The 21,499-nt window shown below is 52.6% G+C and overlaps 1 protein-coding gene across 1 annotated transcript in view; it reads left to right on the top strand.

Moving 5' to 3' along the window:
- Positions 1-21,499, top strand: part of itga11a (integrin, alpha 11a) — a 209,188-nt gene that overhangs the window by 162,170 nt on the left and 25,519 nt on the right. The window contains 3 exon segments of the mRNA XM_038813203.1: positions 7,110-7,186; positions 15,852-15,941; positions 19,253-19,343. Coding sequence (XP_038669131.1) covers positions 7,110-7,186; positions 15,852-15,941; positions 19,253-19,343 — 258 coding nt within the window.

Genomic DNA, 21,499 nt, shown 5'->3' with positions numbered 1-21,499 from the left:
ATGAGATATTTTGATAAAGTAAACGGGAGGAAATCATTACCACTGATTGGTCACAGTGACTAGAGGGCATCGGTTTACAATAACCACCATTAGACCGCAGATGTAATGAATTTTACCCATTTTCCTTTTCATCGGATGTGGGCATCATTGGCAAATGCAGAATTTGTTACCCATCTCTAATTGCCCTTGGATAGAGTGGCTCACCGGGACCTTTTTGAGGGCAGTTAAGGGTTAACCACAGGGCTGGAGTCACATGTGGGCCAGATGAGGTAAGGATGTCAAATTTCTGCCCCAGAGAGAGACATTAGTAAACCAGATGGATTTTTATGAGTCAGTGACAGGTTCATGGCTTACGATGACTGAGACAAGCTTTCAATTCCAGAGTTTATTCATCGCATTTAAATTCCACCATCTGCTGTGCGTGAGATTTGAACCTGTGTCCTCAGAATATTAGCCCAGGGCTCTGGATTGCTGGTCCAGTGACATTGCCACCCAACCACTGCCCCCGCCCCCCCCAGATTATTACAACATGGATTTGGCGCTGAATCTTTCTCCACGTGCTGTGAAATGCTGATTTTATCACACAAACCTTTCCCTCCATTACTACCATCCCTCAACACCAACTCCCTCATCCACAGCCACTCCCCGCCACTCCCCAAGCCAGTCCCCACCCACACCCCACCCACACCCCCACCCACACCCACACTCCCACCCATCCACACCCCCACTCACACCTCACCCACACCTCCACCCACTCCCCCACCCACTTCCCACCCACTTCCCACCCACTCCCTCACCCACTCCCCGCCCACACCCCCACCCACACCCCCACCCACTCCCCCACCCACTTCCCACCCACTCCCTCACCCACTCCCCGCCCACACCCCCACGCACACCCCCACCCACTCCCCCACCCACACCCACACCCACAACCTCACCCACTCCCCGCCCACACCCCCACCCACACCCCCACCCACTCCCCCACCCAGTCCCCCACCCACTCCCACAACTCCACCCACTCCCTCACCCACTCCCTCACCCACTCCCTCACCCACTCCCTCACCCACTCCCCCACCCACTCCCCCACCCACACCCCCAACCACCCACACCCCCAACCACCCACACCCCACCCACACCCCCTCCCACTTCCCACCCACACCTACTCCCCCACCCACACCCCCACCCACACCCCCACCCACACCACCACCCACACCCACACCCCTACCCACACCCCCACCCACACCCCCACCCACTCCCCCACCCACACCCCACCCACTCCACATCCCCACCCCCACCCACACCCACACCCACTCCCCCACCCACACCCCCACCCACACCCACACCCCACCCACTCCCCCACCCACTCCCCCACCCACACCCCACCCACTCCACACACCCCACCCCCACCCCCACCCACTCCCCCACCCACTCCCCCACCCACTCCCCCACCCACTCCCCCACCCACACCCCCACACCCCCACCCACACCCCCACCCACTCCCCCACCCACTCCCCACCCACTCCCCACCCACTCCCCCACCCTCTCCCCCACCCACTCCCCACTAACTCCCCCATTCCCTACCCACTCCCGACCCACTCCCCCAGCCACTCTCCACCCACTCCCCCAGCCACTCTCCAGCCACTCTCCACCCACTCTCCACCCACTCTCCACCCGCTCCCCCACCCTCTCCCCCACCCTCTCCCCCACCCTCTCCCCCACCCTCTCCCCCACCCTCTCCCCCACCCTCTCCCCCACCCACTCCCCCACCCACTCCCCACTAACTCCCCCATTCCCTACCCACTCCCGACCCACTCCCCCAGCCACTCTCCACCCACTCTCCACCCACTCCCCCGCCCACTCCTCCACCCACTCCCCCACCCACTCGCCACCCACTCCCCAGCCACCACCATCACCTAGCTGCCTAGTCCCCCAGTGATGTCTCAATGGATAAATGAGGGGCTCCCTCGATTGGTTGCTGTGGTGAGATGTTGATGAGTGGCTCAGTAAACTGGACCGACATTCTCTAGGATTTTGAAGAATGAGAGAGGATCTCATTGAAGCTTCTGAAGGGGTTTGACCGGCTCGACCCTGAACAGTTTCACAGTCTCAGGGTAAGGGTCTGGGATGAGTAATTTCTTCATTCAGGAGGGTTGTGAGTCCTTTGAATTCTCTACCCTAGAACATCCCGGATGCTCCATCATTGATTCTCTTTGAGGCTGGGATTGAGAGATTTGGGTTCTGTCAGGGAATCGAGGGCTACAGGGAGTGGGGAGTAAAGTGGATTGAGGCTGAGGATCTGCCTTGATCAGATTGAATGGTGGAGCAGGTTCACAAGGGCGTGTCGTCTACTCCTGCTCCTATTTCTCATGCTTTCCGGTTCAATTACTGGTCTATGCTGAATGAACTGATGGGAAACAGGACGATGGTTGGAGATGATATCAGTAGTCTTGGTTGTCCTTGGGGTTTTAGAGATGAAACAAGTCAAAGAGGTGCTCCATCTCCGGATTGCGTCTCAGTGATCTCTACCAACATGTTCACAGTGTGGGGCAGGCGGTATGAATGTGTGAGCAGTGACAGTATTGAAAAGACCTTCTCGGCCATCCTTGTGTGCCGCAATAAACATACTCCACATCACACCCAGAAATCAGGTGATCTGCTGCAACAGGTAAAAGAAACAGATTTTAGCACAGAATCTCACTCTACGCAGGTGAGCTGCTCCTCTCCGTCTCCAGCCGGCATGGAAGGAATAATGGAACTCCGAAGGGAATTCCGATCCTTCACATGTTACAAACTCAACCTGAGCAGGAGTGATATTTTCCCCATGAACCCACCGGGGGGAGTGGACATGGATCCACAAACGGAACCTGTCGAGTCTGATAGAGGAGGCAAAGGGAGACCTACGGAGGTGGGACTCACTCCCGCTCACCCTAGCGGGGAGAGTGCAGACAATTAAGATCAATGAACGTACTGCCTAGGTTCCTCTTCCTGTTCAGATCCCTCCCCAAGGCCTTCTTCACCAAAGTAGACAAATTAATCAAGACCTTTTGGGAATGAAGAATATGGGGAGGCCTGGCCCTTCCGAATCTCCTGTTTTACCACTGGGCAGTCACTGCAGAAAGAGTAACGGGTCAAAGAGCCAGGAGCAGACTGGGTCAAAGCAGAGGAGAGTTCCTGGATGGGCACTGGCCACGGCGCCACTCCCCTTCCCCCCCCAGTCAAGCATTCAAGAAGCCCAGTGGTGGTAGCCACATTGAGAACGTGGAGGCAACTTGGACATCACTTCGGGCTGGTCGCAGTGTCAGCCATGGCCTTCATCTGCAAGAGCCATGGATTTACCCCTGTGACGATAGACGCCTCCTTTAAGAGGTGGAGAAAGGAGGAAGGAGTAGGGGAAGTATGTAGATGGTAGGGAAGTGACTCGGGGGGGAACTGACAGACGAACTCCAGCTCCCGAAAGGGAACAAGCTACACAACTTGCAGTTAAGGAACTTCCTCCGCACTGAGACAGCAACATCCCCCCCCCCCCCCCCCCCCCCCAGCTACCAGGACACACCCTACGGGACAGATCTCTGGCCTCTGGCGAATGAGGGGATGCTAACTGCGCTGACATATACAGACGAATACTGGAATAGGTACGGTCACCGCTGGACAACACACGGGAGAAGTGGGAGGCAGAGCTGGACACGGAGATAAGGGGAGGACTCTGGATTGAAGCATTGCATAAGGCAAACTCCACTTCCTCATGCACAGGGCTGAGCCTAACACAGCTCAAGGTAGTGCACAGGGCGCACTTGACCAGAACACGCATGAGTGCGTTCTTCCAAGAGGTGGAGGACAAATGCGAACGGTGCCAGGGAGGCCCGGCCAACCACACCCACATGTTCTGGTCCTTTCCCAGACTTGTTGGGTACTGGACCGTCTTTTTTGAGGGCATGTCCAAGGTTGTGGGGGTGAGGGTGGAGCCATGCCCACAAATGCTGGTCTTCGGAGTATCGGAACAGCCAGAACTCTTTAGGGAGCTGGATCGCCCTCCAGAGATTCCTGCTCGGCTGAAGGTCAGCAGTGCCACCCAAGGCCACGAGCTGGCTCTCCGACTTAGCGGAATTCCTTAAATTGGAACGGATAAAATTCTCCATTCAGGGATTGAAGGAAGGCTGTTACCACACGTGAAAGCAATTCACCAGCTTGATCCAAGACCAGTTTGTGACCAGCAACCAATAACCGGGGCGGGGGGGCATGACAAAAACAAGGTTCGGCCAGATGGTGCCAAGCACGCCCCCTGGTATGTTTTAATATCAGGAGGCAACATGTATAAAGTTAAGACGGCACGGTTGTGGTGACCAATCACCGGGGGGGGCCCAAAGCGAGGACTCCACATGTGTACACACGCTAACTTTGTACACATACAGGTTTGTATTCCTAATTTTGTTTTGTCTTTTATCCTCGTATACCCACTCTGTAAATATCTCTTTGCTACTATGTGATGTCCCTTGCAGTGTTATTATAACTGCACAGCCAATAAAAACACACTTTAAAAAAAAAAGAAACAGATTTTAAAATCACGGCATTTAGTGGGGGGACGATCCGGGGAGTTCCCCTCAGACTTCAATCCGGGAGACCTCGCTGGCCCTGATTAATGTGTTACATTAATGATCTCTTGTACGAGGTGATTTCCAACCCAGTCAGAAACAGGACGAGCTTTCAGTTGAAGGAATTCAGGAAATTGGTGTCCACCGCATGTGTCAGCAGCCTGTTCCGAAGTTCACCATTCCCGAGAAGGGGAACATCCTGACGTCTGAACCGACATCCATCTTTGGTGTCCTCACGATGGGATCCATTTTCCACATTTACTCCCTGGGCTTACACATACTGAACATCCATTGGAGTGAGACAACAAACAGAAAGCTCCTGTGAAATATTACACAGATATATCACCACAGACACAGCTAGAAAATCCACTTTTGCAGCACAGAGGGGTCAGAGGGAAATTAGGGAAAGTGCAATCAAAGAGGTCAGGATTCAGAAGGTTTTTAAAGGGCACAAGACAGAGATTCAGGGAGAGTTCCAAAGTGTGAAGCTATGATGGATGGGGGGGGGGGGGGGGGGGTGTAGCACACAGTAAACCAGAGTTGGTAGAACTGCGCCATAGAGCTGGAGGGAGTTGCAGGGATGGAGCAGAGAATGACCTTGGAATTGTTTGCAGACATGAGCGATGATTTTAAAGTTAGTGGAGTAGGGTGATGAGGTGCCTTAGGAAAGGAGCAAGGACTGGCCAATGGGTGAGAAGCAGATGGCAGAGTTCTGATGGGAATTGGAGTTTACTTAGATAATAATAATCTTTATTGTCACAAGTAGGTTTACATTAACACTGCAATGAAGTTACTGCGAAAATCCCCTAGTCGCCACATTCCGGCGCCTGTTCGGGTACACAGACAGAGAATTCAGAATATCCAATTCACCTAACAGCACGTCTTTCGGGACTTGTGGGAGGAAACCTGCTTGTGGGAGGTTCCTGCTCTGCCCAAGACCGCTGGAAACTACAAAAAGTTGTGAATGTAGCCCAGTCCATCACGAAAACCAGCCTCCCATCCATTGACTCTATCTATAATTCCCGCTGCCTCGGAAAGGCAGCCAGCATAATTAAGGACCCCACGCACCCCGGACATACTCTCTTCCACCTTCTTCCATCAGGAAAAAGATACAAAAGTTTGAGGTCACGGACCAACCGACTCAAGAACAGCTTCTTCCCTACTGCCATCAGACTTTTGAATGGACCTACCTCGTATTAAGTTGATCTTTTCTCTACACCTTGCTATAACTGTAACATTATATTCTGCAGTCTCGCCTTCCTTCCCTATGTACGGTATGCATTGTTTGTACAGCATGCAAGAAACAATACTTTTCACTGTATACTGATACAGGTGACAATAATAAATCAAATCAAATCAAATCAAACCAGAGCACCCGGAGGAAACCCATGCAGAAACGGGGAGAACGTGCAGACTCCACACCGTGACCCAAGCCGAGAACCAAACCTGGGGCCCTAGCGCTATGAAGCAACAGTGCTAACCATTGTGCAACCGTGCTGCCCAATTGCCGTTTCGGAGGGAGGGGGTAGGAGTGAAGGGTCTTTGGAAAGTTTGATTCTGGAGGCGACAGGGGCATGAATGAGGAAGAGAGATTGAGGTGAATAAAGGTGGTTACAACTATGGACTGAATAAGTAGCAAAGGAGGCACGATGGCACCGTGGTTAGCACTGCTGCTTCACAGCGCCAGGGGCCCGGGTTCAATTCCTGCCTTGGGTGACTGTGTGGGTTTCCTCCCCCCAGTCCAAAGATATGCAGGTTCGGTGGGGTTATGGGGTTACGTGGATAGGGCGGGCGAATGGGCCTAGGTAGGGTGCTGTTTCAGAAGGTCGGCGCAAACCCGATGGGCCGAATGGCCGCCTTCTACACTGTAGGAATTCTATGGTCTAAGGGTCAATGTTTTCAGAAAGCACAATTGGAAAGGAAAAGATAGCGGTATGCTGATTGAACAATGTATGTGTAAGGACAACTCTCTGTGAGCTGATTGGGGTCCTGTGTGCATATGAAGTTACCAGAATTTTCCATTAATATTGGTTTGGGCCTTCTCAGGAATGTCAACCTCAGCTGTATGAACAAATCCCTGTCTTTTTCTTTTCTGGATTTAATTTCGAATGATCAGCAGCTGAGAATGTAACTGCGTGGCAACGGGGAACTGTAATCAGTGCCAGAGAGCAGTTAAATCAGCCGGGGAAACCACATCTACATCAGGCTCTGCTGGCTCTGTGACAGACTAGGCCTCAGCTACGCTGCTGGTGCCAAGGATTGTCCCCGATCTCTAGAGTTAATGACCGAACCCAATCTCTCCGAAAACTAAACAAAAACAAAAGTTACTTTTGGAAACTGTGGCCAGGGGACGTTTGTGACACAAGTGAAAAGAATGGGGAGGGTTTGGGCAGCTGAGCTCGCCTGGCTGCTGCTGGTAGCCAGTAGTGGGAGATTGACAGGGCCGGACTCTGGAATCACTGCTACTGGCTGGCTCTGTATTCTTGGCAATTGCTGATATTTTTCTGATTTCCTCCTCAGGTGGCTTTTCGAATGGAGTTTGAGTTTAGTCGTTTCATCTTCCTGGGCAATGTGGATATAAGGCTGACTGCCAGCAGGTAATAAATACACTCTCCAAAAAAAAAAATCCCAGTTTAAAACCAATAATGCTTACATTTTAAAGAAAGTCTCCTCTTTGTAGAATTGCAACTTGATGGAATACACGTGTAACTGTCCCAATATTGAAAATGAAAAAATGAAAATCGCTTATTGTCACGAGTAGGCTTCAATGAAGTCACTGTGAAAAGCCCCTAGTCGCCACATTCCGGCGCCTGTCCGGGAGGCTGGTACGGCAATATTATGGACACTTCAGGAATATTTGAATATCTGCATCTATTTTCTGACCTGTGTGTGTCATGTTGACATCCTGGTCCACATGAACATACACACACGTGAACATATACATAAACACACACATACATGAACGCACAGAAGCCCACACATTAACACATATGCAAACAGATGCATAGATATACATGAGCACACTGACGCACAAACACATGAACATATACATGAACACACAGAAGCACACGCACGAACATACACACGAACACGAACATACAGAAGAACACGTACAGGAACACACACACACGCATGAACACAGAAACACACAGATGCACAAACATGCACAAGCACATACAGAAACACACACAATCACACACATACATGAACGCACAGAAACACACACACATACTCCCACAAACTGAAATATTTGGCAGTACAAGTTCAAATTAACAATTTGCTTCCTCTTTTCCATGTGGCCTTTGGCAGGCTGCTTCAGTCATGTCTCCATTAATGGCTTGGCTTTTTATTCGATTCGTTTACAGTATGTGGGCATCCCTGGCTTGGCCAGCATTTATTAACCACCCCCTAGTCCCTTATTCATCTCGAAGGTGGTGGTGGTGAGCCGCCGTCTTCAACTCGCTGCAGTCCATGTGGTGTAGGTACACCCACTGTGCTGTTAGGGAGGGAGTTTTGGTTTTGACCCAGTGACAGTGAAGGAACGATGATGATACATTTCCAAGTCAGGGTAGTGTGTGACTTTGATTTGGGGGTGGTGGTATTTCCAGGCATCTGCTGCCCTGGTCCTTCTAGGTGGTGGTGGTCGTGGGCTTGGGAGGTGCTGTTGGAAGGAACCTTGATGAGTTGTCTTATGGATGGTACACACGGCTGCCACTGTGCGTCAGTGGTGGAAGGAGTGCTTAAGATGTTGGATAGGGTGTCTATAAAGTGGGCTGCTTTATCCTGAATGGTGTTGAATTTCTTGAGTGTTGTTGGAGGTGCGTTCACCCAGGAAAGTGGAGAGTTTTCCATCACACTCCTGTCTGTTGTGGTTCAGTGGGTAACACTCTGATCTCGGAGTCAAAAGTTAGTTGATTCAAATCTCACCCTGGAGACGTGAACACATAATCCAGAGCAATAGCAAGGGAATGCTGCATTGCTGAGGGTTTCAAGCGACATGTCAAATTGGGGCCCCCTGTAAAAGATCCCATGGCACTGTTTCAAAGTAAAGAAGGAGAGATGTGCCTGTTTTCCTGGCCAATCCTTACCTTTCAACGAATATCGCCAAACACATTGGGCTGGATTCTCCGTTTCCCGATGGCGAGAGGGCGATATGCAATCGGGCGGAGAATCCGGCATCAGGCAAAAAACGGGATTGCTGTCTTCCAATGTTCCGGTCTCCTGCAGTCAGTGGGTTTGAGGGCCCTGTGCCAGCGGGAGGAAGTAAATATTCCTATTAACGGGTCGGTCACCCTGGGCTGGATTCTCCATTTTGGCAGCTGAGTGCCGGCTCAAACGGAGAATTCGCAGGGGGTCTACGATGAAAATATCAGCACCGAACCCTCACCGATTCTGGGACCAGTGAGGGGCTAGCAGCACCGAGAGGTGAAACCCCGGCTCCCACGCCGAAAACGGCCGAGTCCCTGGTTGCGCAGGCGCACGGCTGATGGCCTGCAGTGGTCGTGCTGTACAACATGGCGCTGGGCGTGCGCGCACCCAACCCTCCATCCGCGACCCCACAGCCCACCCTCTAGCCACTGCCCACCAGTCCCCCCCAACCCTCGCAGAAGCCACCCCCCCCCGGCCAACGCCACGGATCCCGGCAGAATGTGGCGGCGCTGGACACAGTCCGCAGGGTTCACGACCACTGAGACCTCATATCACCCACGCGGTCGGGAACTCGGGGGCGGAGCATGGCTGGCCGGCATCAAACCGGCGCCGGCCCCGATTCACCGCCCGATCGACGATTACGATATCGGCATCGGGCAACGGCGAATCCCGCCAGCTATTCTTCAAGCCCACGTGATTCTCCAGTCTTCGAGACCAGGAATCACGTGGGCAGGGATTGGTGCAAGTCTTCACAAATGTGGCCCTGACACGGTGGACCGCGCGGTGGACCAAGGGGACTTGTCTCCAAAGTCCATCAGAGGGTCACCCTTCCCCCAACAAAGCAAGATCTGCCCAACCCACCCTCACCATACCCCACCAGAGACCTCCCCATTACAGAGACTCTCAGCAGAGACCACCAATTATAGAGTCTCCCACCAGAGACCCCCTAATTAAAGAGACCCCGTAAGAGGAACTCCATAAGAGGGACTCCATAAGAGAGACGCCATAAGAGAGACGCCATAAGAGAGACGCCTGACTGGAAATTAGAGAGCAATCACTGCTTTAAAACTCACCTGGGCAGTACACCTGCCGGCTCAGGCACAGGAAACGGCACCTGTCAATTCCTGGAAGGAGAAAACCACTCAGCTGGATTTAAATCCCCTCAGATCTTTGATCCGCAAACCTTTCATTCATTTCTCTGCTAAATTGCTTTCGCTCGACTGTGGGCTGTGATTGACAGATTCCACACGCACCTAGCTGTCTGCATTGTCCCATTCATCGCCCTTCAAGCCTGAGTGGCTTTGAAGTAACCAGCTGTGAAACTAGCCAGTTAAGTGCTTTTTATAGAATCCCTACAGTGCAGAAGGAGGCCATTCGGCCAATCAAACCTCTGTAATGGGGGTCCCTTTAATGAGGGGGTCCTGGTGGGGGGTCTCTCTCATGGGGGTCTCTGGTGGGGAGGGGGGGGTCAGTGAGGAGTGGGGGTGGGTTAGGTCTCCCTCGTCCTGTGGGGCGGGAGGATGCTCAATTGCATTGCGGGGGCGGGGAGGAGGGGTGCCCTGCCGCCGGACCTCACTATCGGACTGTGGTAGTCACCACTGATGTATATGTTGTACATATAGGATGTTGATGTAGGTGCTTTACGGTAAGGGCCCTGTACTACAGGTACGGGGGTAGATCCCTGCCTGCTGGCTCCGCCCAGTAGGCGGAGTATAAATATGTGTGCTCCCCGTACAGCAGCCATTTTGCCAGCTGCTGTAGGAGGCCACACATCTCAGTGTAATAAAGCCTCGATTACATTCTACTCTCGTCTTTGCGTAATTTATAGTGCATCACGGGCAGCCCGCTCAAAATGGCGTCCCAATAGCGGGACACCCTAGGGAATCTCTTGCAATCCCTGCCATGCATCAGTATGCACGAGCGCTGACTGAGAAACAGGCGTGCTCCATCGGTGGGGTCGGTTTATGGCCTACCAGACGAGGAGTCTAACGCGTAAGAGGCAGCAGCCTGAGCAAGACTTTATTTGAGTTACGACACAGGAAAAGATGGCGGAGGGTGTTGGCGCCATTGCCCACCCAGTGGTATACTGAGCAATTTGTGGACGTTTTGAATGCAACGTTCCAGCACTAGAGACAGGAGGCCTCGGTGGACCTGGCAAAGGCGGTGGAGCTGTTTAGGGCGGCTATTTAGAGAGTGGAGCGGAGGCTGGATGTACAGGGTGTGGCACTCCAGAAGGTGGAGGAGTCGGTGGGAGATCATTTTTTTTTTAATTGAAAAAATTTAAAGTACCCATACCTTTTTTTCCAATTAAGGGACAATTTTTTTAGCGTGGCCAATCCACCTAGTCTGCGCATCTTTGGGTTGTGAGGGTGAGACCCACGCAGACATAGAACATAGAACAGTACAGCACAGAACAGGCCCTTCGGCCCTCAATGTTGTGCCGAGCAATGATCACCCTACTCAAACCCACGTATCCGCCCTATACCCGTAACCCAACAACCCCCCCCCCCCCTAACCTTACTTTTTTTAGGACACTACGGGCAATTTAGCATGGCCAATCCACCTAACCCGCACATCTTTGGACTGTGGGAGGAAACCGGAGCACCCGGAGGAAACCCACGCACACACGGGGAGGACGTGCAGACTCCGCACAGACAGTGACCCAGCCGGGAATCGAACCTGGGACCCTGGAGCTGTGAAGCATTTATGCTAACCACCATGCTACCGTGCTGCCCTTAATGGAAGGGAAAGAAAAGAAAGAAGACCCGGGGAGAATGTGCAGGTCATTGGCAGAGCATGTTGATCAGCTGGCCTCGCTGGAGGCGGAGATGGTACTCATGGCGGAGAGCCATAAGAGGTTGAGGGAGATGGTGGAGGACCTCAAGAACCGTTCCAGGGGGCAGGATCTCCGGATCGTGGGGCTGCCTGAAGGGATCGAGGGAACGCAGGCCGCGAGGTATGTGGTGAGCATGTTTGAGAAGTTGGTGGGGGTCTTTGACCGTCCCCCCCCGAAGTGGATCGAACGCACGGGGCGCTGAGGAGCAGGCCGAAGGCTGGGGAGCCGCCGAGGGCGATGGTGGTGCGGCTGCGTCGTTTTCTTGATAAGGAGAAGATATTGAAGTGGGCGAAGCAAATGAAAAAGTGCCCGTGGGAAGGAAACGTGCTGCGGATCCACCAGGACCTGCGTGCGGAGTTGGTCAAGCTGTGGGCCGGTTATAATCGGATCAAGGGTGCTCTCTACAAGGAAAGGATGAAGCTTGAGTTGTCACATTCTGCTCATCTGTGGGTCACGCACCAGAATCGAGAGTTTAATTTTGATACACCGGAGGAGGTGAGTGAATTTGTGAGAGAGCAGGGACTTTGGAGATGTTAAAGTGGGGAAAGGGGGTTTACACCACGGGCGGGAGGTCGGATTTAATGAATATGGGTGCGGAGTGGGTGAGTGAGTTCCTTCTTTACTGGTTTTAGAGAATTGTAGGTTAAAGGTGGCTGGGGTAGGGGGGTAGGCAGAGGTCTCGAGTGGGGGCCACTATGCTGGCTGGTTGGCTAGTTAACTGGGGGGGGGGGGGGGGGGTTTGACCTGTTGAGTGAGTGGCGGGGGGGGGGGGGGTCGTTAATTGGGTTTTCTTTGTCTTTGTTTATGGGGGGGAGGGAGGGAAGGGGAGGGATGCTGACGTGGGTGCAGTTGGGTAAGAGGAGATGGTGGCGGACATCCTGGCGAGGGCCTGAGGGGGAGCAAAGCGTAGACCTGGCTAAGGGGGGCTGATGGGCGAGGTGGTGTTCCTATTTCTCACATTTGCACCGGGTGTGCTCCCAGATTGATTTCTGTGTTTTAGACAAGGTGTTGTTGGCGGGGGGGGGGACCATGTGCCGCATTGGGTGGATTTACGGGTGGTGCAGGGGGCAGTTCATCAGCCGCAGTGGTGGCTGAATTGGGGGGTTATTGGTGAACAAGGGGGTTACGTGGAGCTGAACAATACGGGGGAGGTTTCTGCCTCCAGGCTGTGGGAGACGCTGAAAGCAATGGTGATTGGGGAATTTATATTGATTCGGGCTCCCAGGGAGAGAGCGGAGTAGGCTGAGAGGCTGAGGTTGGTGTCGCACTGATGCAGGTGTGACCTACGTGTGGGGAAGGGGAGGGCGGGGGGGGGGAGGGGGGGAGCGGCGGCGAATCATGTGCATATGTTTTGGGCATGTCCGAGGTTGAGGGAGTTTTGGAGGGATTTTTCAGATGTAATGTCAAAGGTTTTGGGGGTAGAGGTAGCTCCGAGTCCATAGGTGGTGATATTTGGAATACGGGTGGGGAGAGAGGCTGACATCTTGGACTTTGCCCCCCTGATATCCCGGAGACAGATTTTGTTACGCTCGCGGGACTCGGAGACGCCGAACGCGGGGTATGGGTGAGTGATTTGGTGGAGTTCCTGCATTTGGAAAAGGCCAGGAGTCTCCGACCCGGGCGGGCTGGTTCCGTGGGAGCCTACTTAACTCCGCGTCGGGCCCCTATAGGGCTCCGCCATATTGCCCGGTGGGCCGGCACGGAGAAGGGAACTCCCGCACATTCGTGAAAATATGCCGGCCGTTCCGCGCATTCACAAACTCACGCAGGCCATTCCATAGAATTTCATAGATTTCATAGAATTTACAGTGCAGAAGGAGGCCATTCGGCCCATCGAGTCTGCACCGGCTCCTGGAAAGAGCACCCTACCCAAGGTCAACACCTCCACCATATCCCCATAACCCAGTAACCCCACCCAACACTAAGGGCAATTTTGGACACCAAGGGCAATTTATCATGTCCAATCCACCTAACCTGCACATCTTTGGACTGTGGGAGGAAACCGGAGCCCCCGGAGGAAACCCACGCACACACGGGGAGGATGTGCAGACTCCGCACAGACAGTGACCCAAGCCGGAATCGAACCTGGGACCCTGGAGCTGTGAAGCAATTGTGCTATCCACAATGCTACCGTGCTGCCCATGCCGGCTCTAGCTGCGGGGCCCACTCCGGTACCAACCTAGCCCCATAGGAAGGTGAGAATTCCTCACTTTCGGTAGCCGTTGACGCTGGAGTCGTTGACGCCGGTTTTCACGCCGGCGTGGGAACATAGCCCCATTATTAGAGAATCCCGCCCCAAGTTCGCCATTCAGGGGTGGAGGATGGTTCACCTCGAGGTGGAGGCTGTTTATCGATTTCTTTAAGGGGTATTGAGTTGTTAGTGCCAGGGACGGGCTGGCTGTCGTTTTATTTTTTGTTTTGGGAGGGGGTGGGCACAGTAAGTTGGAAAAGGGAGGTGGGTGGCAGGGTGATAGCTGAGTGAGTGGGGGGAGGGGGAGAGGGTGGGAGGGGGAGTGTTGTTGGGCGGAAGTTCAGGGAGGGTGGGGTTTATTACCTCTAGCTGTGGTTGGCTTTTGTATTGTTGTGATTATGTATATATTTAATATGCCTACAATGAAATGTTTTTCAAAAAAAAATTGCGAAGGATTGTGACTCAAACAAGGTTTGATTCGGCTCCAGCGGGAGAACATAGGGCTGGATTCTGGTTACTGAGGCAAAGTGCCGACGCCAGCGGAAAATCCGTGGTGTTCCACGACAGGAAAATCGTGGCAAATCCCTCACCAATTCCGGTACCGGTGAGGGGCTAGCACCGGCGCCGCATGGAACACCCACGGATCATGCGGAGAACGGCCGGAGAACTGTCGGGTATCGGGCTGCGCATGCGCAGGGCTGGCTAACTGCAGCCACGCACGCCTACGCCACCACCTGTCGCGCCGGGAAACATGGCACTGGCCATGATGGACCGCGTGCCCGCCCAGCCCAACCCACAGCTCACCCTCTGGCCACCCCCCCTCCACTCCCCCCAGCTCTAGCAGAAGCCTCCCCTGCCAGTGGCACGGATCCCGACCGTGAGTGGCGGCGTTGGACACTGTCTGCAGCCGGCACGTCACGTTCCAGACCGCTGAGACCAAACGTGGCCCGCGCCGTTGGGAACTCGGCCGAACGGGGGGGGGGGGCAGCATCGCGGGTGGACTGCGCGCACCGCGCGGCCCGATAATGCCGATTTGGAGGGGGCGGTGCATCGCGAACCGCCGTCTGCCCCGATTCCGCCGTCGGAAGCCATTCTCCCCCCCGATGGCTGATCCCAATTTCAGCGCCGGGCAACGGAGAGCCCGCCCATTGTCTCCCGAACAGAGCGTTCGGTCATTATTTGATCATTATCACATGGCTGTTTATGGCGACATGCTGGCCAAATTGGTTTCAACAATTCTTCAAAACAGGGACTACACTTCGCTGGCTGTTATCTTCTCTTTCTCTAGCCTGCGGTCGGGGATTAAACCTGGATTTAATGTTGCTTCAGGAGGCAGAGTTATCCCAGGAGGCAGAGCAGAAACATCAGGAGGCAGAGTTATCCCAGCTTCACAATGGCATATAATAGATCCGCGATCCTGGCTTTGACTTGACACAGTGGCACTGCCTCCACGCTGGTACTGCTGAAACTGGAAAATGAAACTGCGACCCATCGTGGTGCAATACCTTGTGGCATTGCCGAGGGTGGCACTTGATCAGGGCACCACCTCGACTAGGCCGCAGTAACAGGAGCCTGGGAGATATAAAAGGCAGGATGACAGTAGAGGCCAGAACAGCTCCTCAGCACCAGTGTTCTGGAAAGAAGGTCTGCCCTCCAACAGCTCACTCCTCTCCCCCCGTCCGAAGAAATGTCCTGTCCCCCCATCACTCACACATCCTGCCGGAGAGTAAATGAGGAGCTAAAGTTGAGATCTGAAGTTGTTAAGTCAATGTTAAGGCGGGAGGGCTGCAGAAGGAGTGTTTGAAGTGATTGGTGTAGATGTATTGAAGGATAAGCTGGACAATCATGAGGGAGAAGGGAATAGAGGGTTTATAACATTAGATTTCCATGAGGGACCATTGAAGGAGGTTGGAGTAAAGCATAGCCTGGATGGGCCGAATGGCCATTTGTCCTACGTGATCCGATGTAAAATGCCTAACAGGTCAGGAACTGTACCATGAGCTTGTGTTGGGTTTCATTGTGACAGAAATTAGACAGCTTGTCCACAGTTATCCAGCACATATTTATACATATTTATCTCATTCAGTGACAGTGAAGAAGGAGAAGACACGCTTCATGACAACAGCTACCACCTGTACGTTCCCGTGGAATATGAAGCAGATCTCCTCCTCACAAGGTACAGGACATGTCTCGCTTACTGTAACCTTTCTTCATTCTAAATACTCTGACAGGACAGGTCAACTTGTCTAAATAAACACTCAATATGCCGGATCGCAGCAGCCAATTGCCTTGGACATGAGCTCGAGAATTAACTCTCTGCCTCTCCAACTCCCTCTCTGACCTTCCTAAGATTAACATTTTAGCCACTTTCCCTTCCTCAGCGTCACATCCATTTTTGCCCAATTGTGATTCAGTGACGGACTTTGTTTTTTTTTCTGTGTTAAAGGCTCTACTTTAAATGCAACTTGTTGCTGTCCTAAACTAAGGCAGGTCTATGATTTGCTTTAAAATATGGGATTATGCCTAATTTCTGTAAACAAAAATGTACTTCCTGCAGTGACGTTTTGGCCACATAGAACATAGAGTGCAGAAGGAGCCCATTCGGCCCATCGAGTCTCCACCGACCGACTTAAGCCCTCACTTCCACCCTATCCTCGTTACCCAATAACCAGTCCAAACCTTTTTGGTCACAAAGGGCAATTTATCATGACTAATCCACTTAACCTGCACGTCTTTGGACTGTGGGAGGAAACCGGAGCACCCGGAGGAAACCCACACAGACACGGTGAGAACGTGCAGACTCCGCACAGACAGTGACCCAGCGGGGAATCGAACCTGGGACCCTGGCGCTGTGAAGCAACAGTGCTAGCCACTTGTGCTGCCAGCTTAGTGTCAGCTATTTTCTACTGTAAATTCTCATGCCCTCTTTTGTTAATGGGAACCATGATGTGGAGATGCCGGTGTTGGACTGGGGTGGGCACCGTAAGACGTCTTACAGCACCAGGTTAAAGTCCAACAGGTTTGTTTCAAATCACTTGCTTTTGGAGCGCATCAAATATGGGATTACCTGAGGAAGGAGCTGCACTCCGAAAGCTCGTGATTCGAAACAAACCTGTTGGACTTTAACATGGTGTTGTAAGACTTGTTAATGGCAACGGCATAGGTAAACTTGTCACGGTGTAATTACACCCTCCTGCCAGTGGTGTTGCTGTCGAACCTCAGCATTGAAATTCTCAGCAACTCGCCCTGTACTGCAGAGTGCTTGCAGTATGCTCTGCTATTTGACGCTGAACAATAATAGAAAATCAATATGTTAAATAAGAATTGCAATTGAAGCAAATTACTTCAGCAGCTGTATGATTTCATGTTACGTGGTGGGCGGGGACCAGTTAATGCAGTGGTGTTTCATTCTATATGGTTCACACTGAAGTTCATTGAAAAGATGTTCCATTCAATTTTAATGGATCTCCACAGAAATGAATGGGCCAAATCCTCCAGTCTACCGATTATCGGCCGAGTGACCCAAGATGTGCATCAGGAAGTCCTGTGGGAGTCCTTGCACACGGACCTCCATGAAAATTGCCCAGGAAGTTTAAACTTCCAATGGGATATTCCCTTGCTCCGCAGGACTGTCCACAAATGTCTCCGGCTATGAATTAGAGTCAGAGACTTGGGACACTTCCATAGTTCCAACCTAAATAATTACCCAGGAAATTTTAGGCAGAAAAAAACAAGGGTGTGATTTTATGGCTATACGCCGCTCACAACGGTGCAGTGCAGCCGATAGAAGCTGGGAGACCCCTCTCCCAGAACCTACCCGGCTCACAATGCCTCGCAAAATCTTTTTTTTTTTAATTTAGAGTACCCAATTCATTTTTTCCAATTAAGGGGCAATTTAGCGTGGCCAATCCGCCTAGCCTGCACATCTTTTGGGTTGTGGGGGCGAAACCCACCCAAACATGGGGAGAATGTGCAAACTCCCCACGGACAGTGACCCAGAGCCGGGATCGAACCTGGGACCTCGGCGCCGTGAGGCTGCAGGGCTAACCCACTACGCCACCGTGCTGCCCTTGCCTCGTGAAATCTAACATGATCTCGCGAGACGCTGCAATGTTTAGCAAATCTGCAGATTAGAGAGAAACAGCTCTTCTCATTTTAATGTGCAGAGTCCCGAGTTACCCGAGGCATTGGGATCAATCTCTTCTGCCTCGGAGACCTCGGACGACCGCCGTTCAATAGAGATCTCCAGAAAGGGTAACCAGGCAGAACAGCACTTGTGGGGGGCTCCCAGGGAATCGGAGGCTTCCAGGTGCATGCCCTTTAGGGAGGGTGGCACACTGGCACCGATGGTGCCACCTGGGCACCCTGGCAGTGACACCTGGGTGCCAGCCTTACACTGACAAGGTGCCCAGGTGGTCTTGCCAGCTGGCATGGGCACTGCTGGGGTGCCAGGTTGCCAGCTGGCATGGGCACTGCTGGGGTGCCAGGTTGCCAGTGGCATGGGCACTGCTGGGGTGCCAGGTTGCCGATGGCAAGCTGGCATTTTTTGTGCGATTGGCCGGGAATGCCTTGCATGGGTTTTGGGGAGGGGGCAGGGACTCAACTGCCCCCGCACCCCTGGCTTGACTATCATTTGCACCCAGCTGACCACCCACTCACCCACCTGCCTCCTCATCCACTTTACCAACTGCCCTATTCCCGACCGATCTACCTCACCCACCTATCCCACCAACCTATCCACTTACCCGTCTCATGACCTACGCATTCATAATCATCCATTCTCTAACATTCCAACAGAACCTTTAAACTTACCGTATGGCCATTAGTGCTGTAAAAGAGGGTGTGTCCTGTCTCCCCATGATTCTGCTTCAAGCTGATGTAATTCCCCGAGAGACGCTGAGATTTCTGTAATAGCCGGGCCCAGACGGCCCTCATAGAAATGTGTATCCAAAGAGTTTGATCTGATTGGTAGAAGAAGTGAATCCAATGAGTTGGGTTTGAAATTGAGAGTGAAGCTTCCGTGACTCTCGGGCATAGAACATACAGTACAGAAGAAGGCTATTTGGCCCATCGAGTCTGCGCCGACCCACTTAAACCCTCACTTCCACCCTATCCCCGTAACCCAATAACCCCTCCCAACCTTTTTTTTTTGGACACTAAGGGCAAATTAGCATGTCCAATCCAACTAACCTGCACGTCTTTGGACTGTGGGAGGAAACCGGAGCACCCGGAGGAAACCCACGCTGACACGGGGAGGATGTGCAGACTCCGCACAGACAGCGATCCAAGCCGGGAATCGAACCCGGGACCCTGGCGCTGTGAAGCCATGGTGCTATTCACTTGTGCTACCGGCATTTCCTCAGACTTCAGATTGTTAAGTGATCCACCGGTTGCTCAATTTCAGTTTGCCAAGCACGATGCGTGGTTGGTCCCCTATTTTGAGAAGTTTCAGCTGACGCATTTAATGATTTGACTTTTTTGCTGCAGGGTTTCCAGTCCTGAACGTTACGACTTGAAGTCATATAGTGAGCTGGAGGCAAACGGAGATCTCGATCCTCCATTTAACTTCACATTTAAGGTAAGGTCCTTTCTTTTTATCCTTTTCTTTCTGTCTGATTCACATCTCGTGCTTCCCCGAAAGCGCTGAATTTCGCTGGAATGTCGTTCCACTGTTGCCGGAAGCTCATGTCAGTGACAGTCATCCAACTGTGCAACTGTGCACAGCCTCACAGTCAAGTCAGATCTTGTGGCAGGTGTACATCCATTCAGCTGTGGCTCACTGCGTAGCATGTTTGCCTCTAAGTTAGAGGTTAGAAGCCCAGTGATGTGCAGGTTAGGTGGATTGGTCATGCTAAATTGTCCCTCAGTGTCCAAAAGGTTTACACGGGGTTAACTGGGTTACGGGTGGGGGCGTGGGCTGATGTAGGGTGCTCTTTCCAAGAGCCAGTGCAGACTCGATGGGCTGAATGGCCTCCCTCTGCACTGTAGAGTGCATGATTGGTGTTCAAGCCTCACTACAGCTTGAATGCACCAATCAAAGCAAAGGGATTTTTAAAAAGCTGGGGGTGTAGCATTATTGGTTAAAGAATAATTTACAGCTGTGAGGTGGGATGATATATTGAATGAAACATCACATGAGGCCATTTGGGTTGAGATCAGTAATACAAAGGGGGCACCCATTCTGCCAGGACTGTACGGTAGACCCCCAAATAACAGAAGGGAGGTAGAAGAACAAATATGTCAATAGGTTTCTGAGTGCAAAAGCAATAGGACGCTAAATCGCTGGCTTTGAAAGCAGACCAAGGCAGGCCAGCAGCACGGTTTGAAGCCTACTTGTGACAATAAGCGATTTTCATTTCATTTCAATAATCATTGGGAACTTCAACTACCCTAATATCGATTGGGTAAGTACAGCGATACAAGAGGCCCAAAACTCTTGATCAGTACTGTTCTTTGTTGTGTAGGGTTTTGGCCAAGGGTGTTATCATGATTGGTGCAGGCGTGGAGGGCCAAAAGGCCTAATTCTGTGCTGTATTGTTGTTCTTGTTCTGTTCTTTGCGTTCAAGAGAAGCTTTTTAGCCAGCGCGCAACAAGCCCAATGAGAAGGGGTGTTGTTCTAGATCTAGTCTTGGAACATGAAGCCTGGCAAGTGGATGAAGTAGTAGTGGGGAGCTATTTTGGAGATAGTGACCATAATATATTTAGATTTAGCATCATTAAGGAAAAAGACAAAGGGCGCGATTCTCCGCTCCCCACGCCGGGTGGGAGAATCGCGGGAGGGCCGGGCGACTCACGAAACGCTGCCCTGCACCCCTTGCGATCCTCCCACACCCCTCTGGGATGAATCGCCGCTCGCCGTTTTTCACGTTACCGGCGATTCTCCGGCCCGGGTGGGCCGAGCGGCCTGACGTTCCCGACCGGTTCACGACGGCGGCAACCACATGGCGCCAAAGTTTTGTTTGTGGCTTGTGGGGGGCGGAGAGGGGAGTGAGCACCACGGCCGTGCTCGGGAGGGGACTGGCCCGCGATCGGTGCCCACCGATTGTCAGGCCGGCATCTCCAAGAGACGCACTCTTTCCCCTCCGCCGCCCCGCAAGATCAAGCCGCCGCGTCTTGCGGGGCAGCGGAGGGGAAGACAGCAACCGCGCATGCGCGGGTTCGAGCCGGCAGCCGTCGTGACGTCAGCTGCGCATGCGCGGATTGGAGCCGGCCAACCTGCGCATGCGCGGCTGACGTCACTTACGCGCCGCCTTGATGCAAGCGTCAAGGCCCGGCGGCCGAGGTTTACGGAGCGCCGCTCCTAGCCGGGGGGGCGGAATAGGGTGCGAGGAGCGGCCTCCGAGGCCGTCATGAAACTCGGCCGAGTTCACGACGGCCTTCCCGATGCCGCGCGGGAGCGGAGAATTCCGCCCAAAGATAGAACAGGAGTAAAAGTTCTAAATTGAGAGAAGACAAATTTTACAGAGCTGAGGGATGTAAGAGTGGACTTGTTACAGCTAAAATCAAAGCAATGGGAGGCATTCAAAGGGAAAGTTCTATGTACAAAGTGGAGACATAACTCTACAAAGAAGAAGGGCAGTAGTGCCAAATCTAGAGCCCCTTGGTTATCCAGATGAGTACAAGATAAAACAGAAAAAGAAAGCTTATGACAATCACAAAATACTTAATATTGTAAAAAACTTAATACATGGAGGAGTATAGAAAGTAGTGGGGTGCAGTAAAAATGGAAATTAG

Source organism: Scyliorhinus canicula, chromosome 12, assembly GCF_902713615.1.
Source record: "Scyliorhinus canicula chromosome 12, sScyCan1.1, whole genome shotgun sequence".
In the NCBI taxonomy this organism is placed as follows: Eukaryota; Metazoa; Chordata; class Chondrichthyes; order Carcharhiniformes; family Scyliorhinidae; genus Scyliorhinus; species Scyliorhinus canicula.
The sequence above is the reverse complement of the archived record's forward strand: the minus strand, read 5'-3'. Positions and strand labels throughout refer to the sequence as shown.